At 41.4% G+C, this 8,998-nt stretch overlaps 1 protein-coding gene across 1 annotated transcript in view; it reads right to left on the reverse strand.

Annotated features, from left to right (window-relative positions):
• The window catches only part of LOC118337694 (collagen alpha-1(XVIII) chain-like), a 56,955-nt gene that overhangs the window by 19,174 nt on the left and 28,783 nt on the right, over nt 1-8,998 (reverse strand). The window contains exons 3-5 of the mRNA XM_035674830.1: nt 5,296-5,543; nt 5,017-5,187; nt 4,137-4,268 (exon numbers count right to left, since the gene is read on the reverse strand). Of these exons, the coding sequence (XP_035530723.1) occupies nt 4,137-4,268; nt 5,017-5,187; nt 5,296-5,543 (551 nt within the window). The remainder of the gene's footprint in view (nt 1-4,136; nt 4,269-5,016; nt 5,188-5,295; nt 5,544-8,998) is intronic.

An 8,998-nucleotide genomic window follows, 5' to 3' on the forward strand; every position in this document is an offset into this window, starting at 1 on the left:
CATCCATCTTTATATACAGTCTATATGCAGTACTGCTTAAATTACAATTTAAAGCTCAATACCTCACAGAGACATATTTCATCTGAAGGGTGCGGGTGTGTTTTTCCAATTATTTAGTGTAAGTATGAGTGTGTGCATATGCAATTGTGAATCATACTTTAAATCTGAGAGTCTGTGGTTCTTTCCTCTTATTATTATTTCAGTTCAATTTCAGCCAAGTTTATTGATATTGAGTTCAGGCCAGGGGACAAACACCTGTTTTTAATGGAATGAAGCACAGCCTACGAAATTTAATGGTGGTGAAGGAGTGAGTAAGGGAGAGGGAGGGGAAAAATAGAGAGCAAGAGAAAGAATGGGTGGATATGAGTTGGGGTAGCAACCAAATCAGACACATGTGTTTGTGCAGTAAACAACACATCTGAAATAAACAAAGAATTTGGTGGCATGCAATCATTTCCACCTCCTTCAAAGATTTTAGTGTGTGAATCCCCCTGTAAATTGAGCCACAATGTGGATGAATGACTCAGCTGGTCAGTTTGTGCAACCTTTTAACTATATGAATACAAACACTTGAAGACAGTGGAAGGATTTGTCAGGGCAGGGCTGTTTGACTGACACATTTACACACACAACTGCATCAGCATTCATCTATCTGCTAAAACAGGGCGAGCCATGTTTCCTGGGAATCTAGTTCCACACTGCTGGCTTTGGGGTTTGTCAGACTGGTTTAAACTTAGTGAGCTTTGTGTGAAAACTGAGGTCCAGTGAGACGTTTAAACTTAGATCATTCTGTTTCTATTAAGATATCTTAGAAGTGGATCTGTAAGTGAATCCCCTATGGCAAATTCTGAATGGTTGCAATGCATATAAATCACAGTTTATACACATTGGCACAGCGGTTCTTCATTCCACATTCTCTTGTAGAGACTGCAACGATCAAAGTGTGGAAGAGTTCAGAAGAGTTGTTCTTCACTAAGATTACAACGTATCAGCCCTCCAGCTGATGGTAGTCTTGTATGTGAATGAGCACTGTTTGTGTATATTTTGCAGTCTGGTCAGTGTCCACACACTCAGAAGTACTTAACCTATTTCTTAGCTGCCCTTGACATCTGAAAGCTCTGTAGTACTGTTCTGTGTCTGCAGTTACTGGCAATCGCCATGCTGAGGAAAGTGTTGTTGCCAAAGTAACAGTGAGCCTCTTTCTGCCACAAAGTGTCACCACCTAATTTGACTATGACACGTACCATGAGTTGTTGACTTTAAAGTGATGAAACTAGATATTTAGCTATTATTTTATTACGTAAGTGCTTTAAGGACTGCTATTCTGAATGAACAGACCTCAAAGGCCAAATTCTGAACCTGCAATAAAAGTTGACTGAGAAAACAAGTTGCAGTTTCATGTCTACATTCAGCATGTATTATAGCTCTAAAGCTGCATGCTTAAATCAGCTACATGACAGTGTTTTTCCTCCATGTTGCTCCCTGAGTAACTTAAACATTCAGTTGCTCAGGGACAATCATAAAGCTGCACACACTGTTTACTTTCTGTGTCTGTCTCTTTTTCTTTCTATTTCTATATGTGCAGAGCGTGGTAGCCACGCACAAACACCTAGCATGGGGTGTGTTTCACTGAAACTCAGGAAAGAAAAAACATGAGTGAATAAGTCAGTGTGGGGGAAGATATTTTAGTATATTCGTTTGCTTGTGTGCGTTCATGTGAAGCGGTGTGTGAGTGTGCTACTGCAGAGAGCTACTGCTGCTGCTGCTGTGTGGCTGTTATTGCTCTCCCTGGGAGGAGATGGAAGATATCTGACAGAGCTGCCAGTTCAAACACTGAACAGCTGGAAACCAATGGTCACTACTGGTCCTCTTTGTCTGAGAGGGGAGAAAAGAGGGAGGAGAGGGGAGGGCTGTATAAAGAGAGGAAAGGGAGCAGTGAAAAGGATGGAGCTTATTGGCAAGAGATAGGACACAAAGCTTTTAGAGGGCCTCTGGGTGATGTCTTGGAGGTTTCCAACTCTTGAGCAATGGTGTCTACGAAGGGTTGCAGGAGTTTTTACGTTTGTAACAAGGTATGAGTGATGAGTGGTTGACGGTGGTATTTTAATGACTTTTGGATTACGTCTACTGGAAATATTTCTGATTGGCTGGCAGGTGTCCAAGCCTCAGAATCTTGATACTTTACATAACTGCATCTTTTACTTCCTGATATCTGGGTCCCAGTGGGTATTCATGAATCCTAAGAATACCACTCATTATGTATGATAAATACAGAGCTAGAGCCAGTAGGCAATTAGCTAATGTTAGCTTAGCATAAAGATTGGAAACAGGGGGAAACAGCTAGCCATGCTCTTTCCCAATTTGAAAAAAATCTTCCTACTATTCCTGGTAAATGTTTTATTTCAGATAAATTGGTGTTTTAGCAAAGATACAACAAAACTAATTTTGTTCCCATGAAGCTTGACAGAATGCCATTGGCTAAGAGTCACTGGATAAAATAATAGTAATTTTTACATTCACGGTAAATTGAATTTTAATTCTATGGGGAAACAACTTCCTGTTGTATGTATTATCTGTCCAGTGTCCCTGCTACCCCACAAAGCCACTATAAAGTCAATAAAAGTCGACCTCGGCTAGAAATTAAAAGGCATCCTCTGGAGTCAGTTGAAACAAATGGGTTCAAAATATCAAAAATGTAAATACTAAAATGCAAAATGAAATGGTTGCTTTTGGTTTATGAGATACAGAGAAGACAGATTTTAAATTAAGGTAGAATTAGATTTTTGTCTGAAATGAAACTCAAGATATTTACAGTGTAAATACCAACGTCAGAGTTGGTTTTAAACCACACTAGGTAGAGAAACCTATTTGAGAAATTTTTCCAGCAACAAAATGGGCTCCCCTCTGAGACCCAAAAAATCCTGGATCAACACATTTTCTCCCTCCTAGGCTTATTGGATTTCTTTGAAACTCTCCTCAGATTTCTCTAATAAAATCTTAATGAGAGGTGGGTAAAAAAAGCTACTTGGCTATAAGAACTTTTTTCCACTGTCCTGGACAAGAAACATCTTGTAGTTTGTCTGTCTGTCACATGAACTTACATAACTACAAATCAGAGGAGAGGAAGAGGACAAAGATTGCAAAATGCAGCACAGAAGAGGCTGGGATTTTGTTTTTCAGGCCACGGGTCATGTGTTTGTCTAGTTTAGCCAACATGTGCTTAGCTCTTCTCTTATTAAAATTTAATGATCTCATAATGCTTTGGACAAGTTTCACATCTTGATAAGACTGAAATACATTCAGATACATTTCTTGGCTCATCATTTCTAAATGTTTATCCCATATACATAGCACATAAAGGAATGCTATTCCCTTTACACTAAACTATTTTCCCCTCATCATCCCTCCTGTTAAATTGGGACAAATGCAGCCCTTTTCTGCAATTACAAAACAGCAAATCATAGATGATTGGGGGGAGGAAAGTGCTGAAGCATTTACTGGTTTAGTTTCTTTTACAAGAGCAGTGAGAACAAAATACAGCATTGCATGTGTTACTACCTCTTCTCCTGGATCGGATTTCTCAGCACTTCTCTATCACACACCCTCATTATAACCACACAGGGGTATTTATAACAATCACATGGGGTTGGAACCTCCAATCTTACATCCCAACCATTGTTTGATTCTACTCGTTTTAATTAAAGAATTGGCGTTTGCACTCATAGTTGCACAGTGTAAGGCATTCAAGATGAGAGATCAGCTATATTCCAAAAAATGTAAATCACATACAGCTTGTCATTTATGAGCTCTCACAGGATAAGGCAGAGCTCATAAACACATGTGGTCATTCATTCCCTGTCTCCTGTGGCTGTCATAAAGCTGCCAACAAAGACTATTGTATTCATTTCTCAAATGTAAAATAGGCAACGTCCCAAACGCCACGTTTGTTTCTGCATCTATTGTCAACCCACTGATCCAAACGGGTTAACATTAGGAAAAAGGAATTACAAACTACACAGAAATGTAGCTCCCATACAGGGCTGACAACTGAGTCCTCAAGCGCTCATGTTGCAAGAGATGATGATGTGCACAGAGTTAAACGTCGCAACAATAAACCCAGTCCCATCCAGACTCACCACAAACCTCGCCAGGCCTGTACCCCCAGCGTTCCCTACAAAGATCCCCGAGCTGGCCTCGAAGGTCAGAGGCTGAGGGCTCCTGGTGAAGGCAACTCGGTGGTATTCCTCACAGTCCATGTAGAGGCGCACCTGAGTGATGAAGGGCACATGCACACACACTTATTTCCAGCAATTGATAACAAGATATTGTCTTTTTGCTGCAATTATTCTATTTAACTTTTTATTAAACTTTATTCCCTGCAGCTACACATACAGTGACACACATCCTCACATATTAAATAAACCTCTGCAAAAGACAAAAGTGCTGCATGTAGCCTATTTAACACTCATGTGTGTAAGATCTAAAATCTTCTTTTAACTTCTGCTGAAAAAAAAAGGCTGCATGCAACACAGATTGTATCAGTACTGTCTGTGTAGCCAAAGATGTTTCTGTTCCATAGACCTCCATTGTTGTCCAAAAACTATTAAAAACACATCAGTGAGCAACATCATTGCGCTGGGTAACATGTTCCTTCATTACAGTGACCACAGGCACTGTAATTTATTTTGTGTCTATCCCACGTCATCCTACTGCTGTAAATACTCACTAATGCACCAAATCTGTGCTTAATTTGTTCCCAGGAAAACTTCTTTCACCTGTTTGTTTGAATAATGTTTAATATTAAGTGCACTGCCTAAGTTTTTTAGTCAATTTAGTCTGTTTTAAAAATGAAAGTATAATCATGATCCTGTTTTATGCTTGTGCCTCATTAACCATAAACATAACTTTCCATGATGTTAACAAAGTTTGCACAAATTTATTTAAAACAGATTTATTGATGTTGAAACGCCACACATGACATCTTTACTCAAAGTGAACTGAGTACAGTACACCCACCTCTGTCCCTTGCACGGTCAGGGTAAACCTCGCCCATCTTCCTGTCAGGTCTCCCATTTTGAAGGAAGCTGCTTCCTGGGTCCCACCTCTTGTTCCTGGGTCGGTGTAGTACAGTATGACTCTCTGGGAACCATCCTCTACCTCGGACAATGCTATACCCAAGTGTACAATCTTACAAAAAAAGAAAAAGAAATCAAAAGAGTAGAAAGCTGTTATTTACTTTGTTTATGTTTACATGGAAAAAAAGAGGAAAAAAAGTGGAGTTAAAATGTCGCCTGCCTTTTGGTAAGCATCTGTAATGGCAAACAGCACACCACCGCGCCGTGTGGTAGGTTTAGCTGTGACCGTGACGGCAAAGTCATAGTAGAATGGGTCGGGGATGAATGACTTTGTGAGGCGGCCCACGTTGGCGTCCGGGCCGAAGCTGTAGGCAGGGTAACCCTCAAAACCCGTGACAAAGGAGACGGAGGGAGGAAGGGGGACGCCGATCAACTCCGTCAGGTCCAAGGCTCCCTGAGAACCACGGTCTGCAAAGAAACATGGAGGCGGAAACCATGTTAGTGGAGGGGAAAAGAAAACACATTTCTCATGCAACAAAAGTGTGTCACGGGATGCATCATTGGCCTACAAACACCTTTACCCAACAACAATAATAAACTGAGCTCAAACAAAGAGGTACAAGAAGCCTCATTGCTGCCATATGGAAACAATGTGGTGTCGAGGGTTAAACTGAACTTCACTGATGCAGAATATTGCATTTCATGGATTTGCTGTCTATTGGTGCCAAGGGCCTCTTTTATCTGAGTCACTGCAATTAGTGTATTAATGATGTATGTCGAATCCTGTTTGCTTTAAATCTCTTCACAAGTCATGTGGAAATCCTTCACTTTCTGAATCATGAACAAGATTTCCTATAGGTCCATGTATCCGGGTTCTTGTATGCAAAGCTTAGAGAAAAGGTGCCCTCCAAGAGCTAAAGCCCCAGATTTGCTATGTGTCAGCCAGTGTTTTTGGGATTAGTATGCACCACTAAAATCCAGTATCAAAATGATAAATCACACAGTTGTACATATTCCATATTAAATTCCTGTTTAATCAAATTACCATCGACTAATTTGATATGCAGCAAACCTGGGGCCGTGTAGCAGGAGCACTGGTTGGTATCTGTGGCTAGATAAAACATAATGAAGATGCCTTGTGTAGTGTGCTACGTGCTCGGGGTCTGATGGGTAGTTGAAGCTGACAGGGTCCACAATCCATACATAGGAGGGGGCCAGTTCATTTTTGCATTGGTGCCCCCTAGTGGGTTAATCCAGCCATGGGTCAGAGGACTGATATGTTATCCTAGAAATGAAAGCATTCCACAGTACGGACAGTATGGGAGCTCCAATTATATCTTAATGTATCTTTTCAATTCCAGCTACACAGATTCTTTTAAATTACATTATTTACATTTTCAGTAATCTTTAACCATCTGGGGAGGTTCCAATCATCCTTGCATCTGTCTGTAGACATTTTGAAGTTTGACAAAACATCAGATACACCCCATAAAGTTTGCCAAGAGGGTAAGAAGGGGCTTCCATCTGTCTAACACCCACACCCATCATCTTCATCCTATTCTGTAAACTTGTCATTACAGTGTGAACGGCTGAATGCACACAATCACAAGTCCTCAAGCATGCCAGACAGACGGCATGCAGTTGTATTGTCTCTCCCACAGACATGTGAGCACGTTGTGAGTGCCCACCTACCACAACATCACTTTTCTTCCCCCCCTCTGTCTGTCTCTCTCTGTCAGACACACAAATGCACACTCACTCTACACCTGGTTCTGCTTAGTGGGAAGACCCCTGGAACAATCGTCTGTTCTTTTAGCGTGTAAGGGCAGCAGGGTATAGAGGCTGGGCATCTGGAAGGCATTAGGTTAGACTAATACACACGTGCTGCGCAGTGGCAGCTCCTGTAAATTAGGCTTACCGCGCGGCGTGTGTGTGTGTGTGTGTGTGTGTGTGCGTGTGTTTGTTTGTGTGTGTGTACATTTGTATGTAAAGGAGGGACAAAGACAAAAAGAGTGGAGAAAAGAGAGACAGACTGAGATGGAGAGTGCAAACATTAAGACTTCCATGAGTGCAGCGTGTGTGTGTGTGGCCCGTAAGGCTCTCCACAGGAAGAGAGGCACACTTCTTTCCCCCATGCATTAATTGGATTGAAACTCCTACAGACTGTGGCAATTAAAAATAACAATGAAGTGCAACACCGCTCTGCTGTTAAACCCCGACTGTAGCTGAATACTATAAACTTGCACAGGATTGTAGTGTATAGTTGCGTCCGTGGGGATACTGGACTGTATTTGTTGCAGCCTTCAGTAATTTTGGATACTACACTTCCTCCAGAGACAACTAAATCTGAAAATGATGCATGCCCACATTTTAGGTAGTTTTCATAAAGATCCCCATTTACGCTGAAACAGCAAAACAACAGCCACGCTGCTGCAGTAAATCTTCAGTAAAGACTTAAAAGACATAGCACAGATAAATACAGGTTTAATAAGAACGCCTGTACCACTTGTCAACTTTACAACCATGCAGGTTATGAGTGTGTCTGAGCAGACTTATGTGAGTTTCCAAAAATTCAGTTTTCCTCATTCACACTAAAATGCAAGGAGGGCATTTTTTTATTCATCCACTAAGTAGAAAGGTTTTGGAAAGCTCACTTTGGGTGTGAGAAATGTTGGCTTATTGTGGACAGAGAGACTTAGCAGAAAGAAAAAATATGTTTTTCAGATTTTCCTGGCTTAGGGTACCCTGATTTTCATACAAGTAGAGTCAGAATGGATGTGATTGGTATTGAGCAGCCTGTGAAATGTAAAATACATCATTACATTACACATCAAATTACATTCTTTTGGAAGACGCTTTTGTCCAAAGTGGTTCACAGTGAGTGCATTCAAACGCCATAGCAACTAAAGCTAGACCCTAAATATTGCAGGTGTCACAAAAACAACTGAAAGCATGTTCAGTACTGCTGCAGACTTTCTTGTGATTGTCTTAACTTTCAGGCACTCATTTTATTAAGCTGATGCAATTAAATCTAAGCAAGTTAAAACAAGTTCTAAGACATTGACCCATTTCTGATTCCAGAGAAACCTGGAATCAGAAATTGGTGATTGGTCTGTTGGATGCCTCGTTGGAGACGCAGGCTCTCTATATCTTCTCTGTGTTGTCAGTGGTAAAGTCCTGCCAAAGCGTGTCGTGTCGGCCAACAATCCCACAGCTCGGCCTGTCACTTGGCTCCGTATTTGCCCAAAAATTACATCACAGCAGATGTTCCTCCACAGGGTCAGAGACTTAACAGCTGGACAGATCACCATGGAAACTGAGACACACTCTCCGCACTCACTCGCTGCACTCACTCAACTTCTCATGATGCAACAGGAACCCACATGAACTTTGCTGAATCCGTATTTGTCCTGTGCCGTGCATCATCCCAATGCTGGGTTTTTGGGCAAACAGATGATCGTATTGAAGAAAGCTGGCTGTATTGATGAGTAATGACTGTTAAGAATAGTGAAAGTAGAGTAGGGAAAATGTAAAACATCCCAGTGCAAGACGTTGTGAGTAATTTGGGTTAGGGTGTGACTTCGCAGTGTAATCAGGCTTGGCTGAGTCCGAGCACCACCTGCACTGGAACAGGGCAAGAGAAAGAAAGCAGAGGAGACGAGGAAGGCTGGGAGATACAGATCATGTCCTCTAGCTAGTGTTCGCAGTAATAACTTCAAGGTGTATTAAATGAGGTACAAGATGCTGCAATGTGATTAAGCCTTTGAGTCACAGAGGAATAACACTGGCTTAACTAAGGTGAACTCCCTTTTCTTGGGAAGAAACTGTTCAAGAAATTGGACAACAGCTAGAAAAATATATGGAGATGAGTTTATGATGGAGATGAGGGCGGCAGTAGCTCAGTGTGTAGAGACTTGGCTTGG

The sequence above is a fragment of the Morone saxatilis genome, unplaced genomic scaffold (assembly GCF_004916995.1).
Source record: "Morone saxatilis isolate NCDOM2014 unplaced genomic scaffold, NCSU_SB_2.0 Contig0, whole genome shotgun sequence".
Lineage (NCBI taxonomy): Eukaryota > Metazoa > Chordata > Actinopteri > Moronidae > Morone > Morone saxatilis.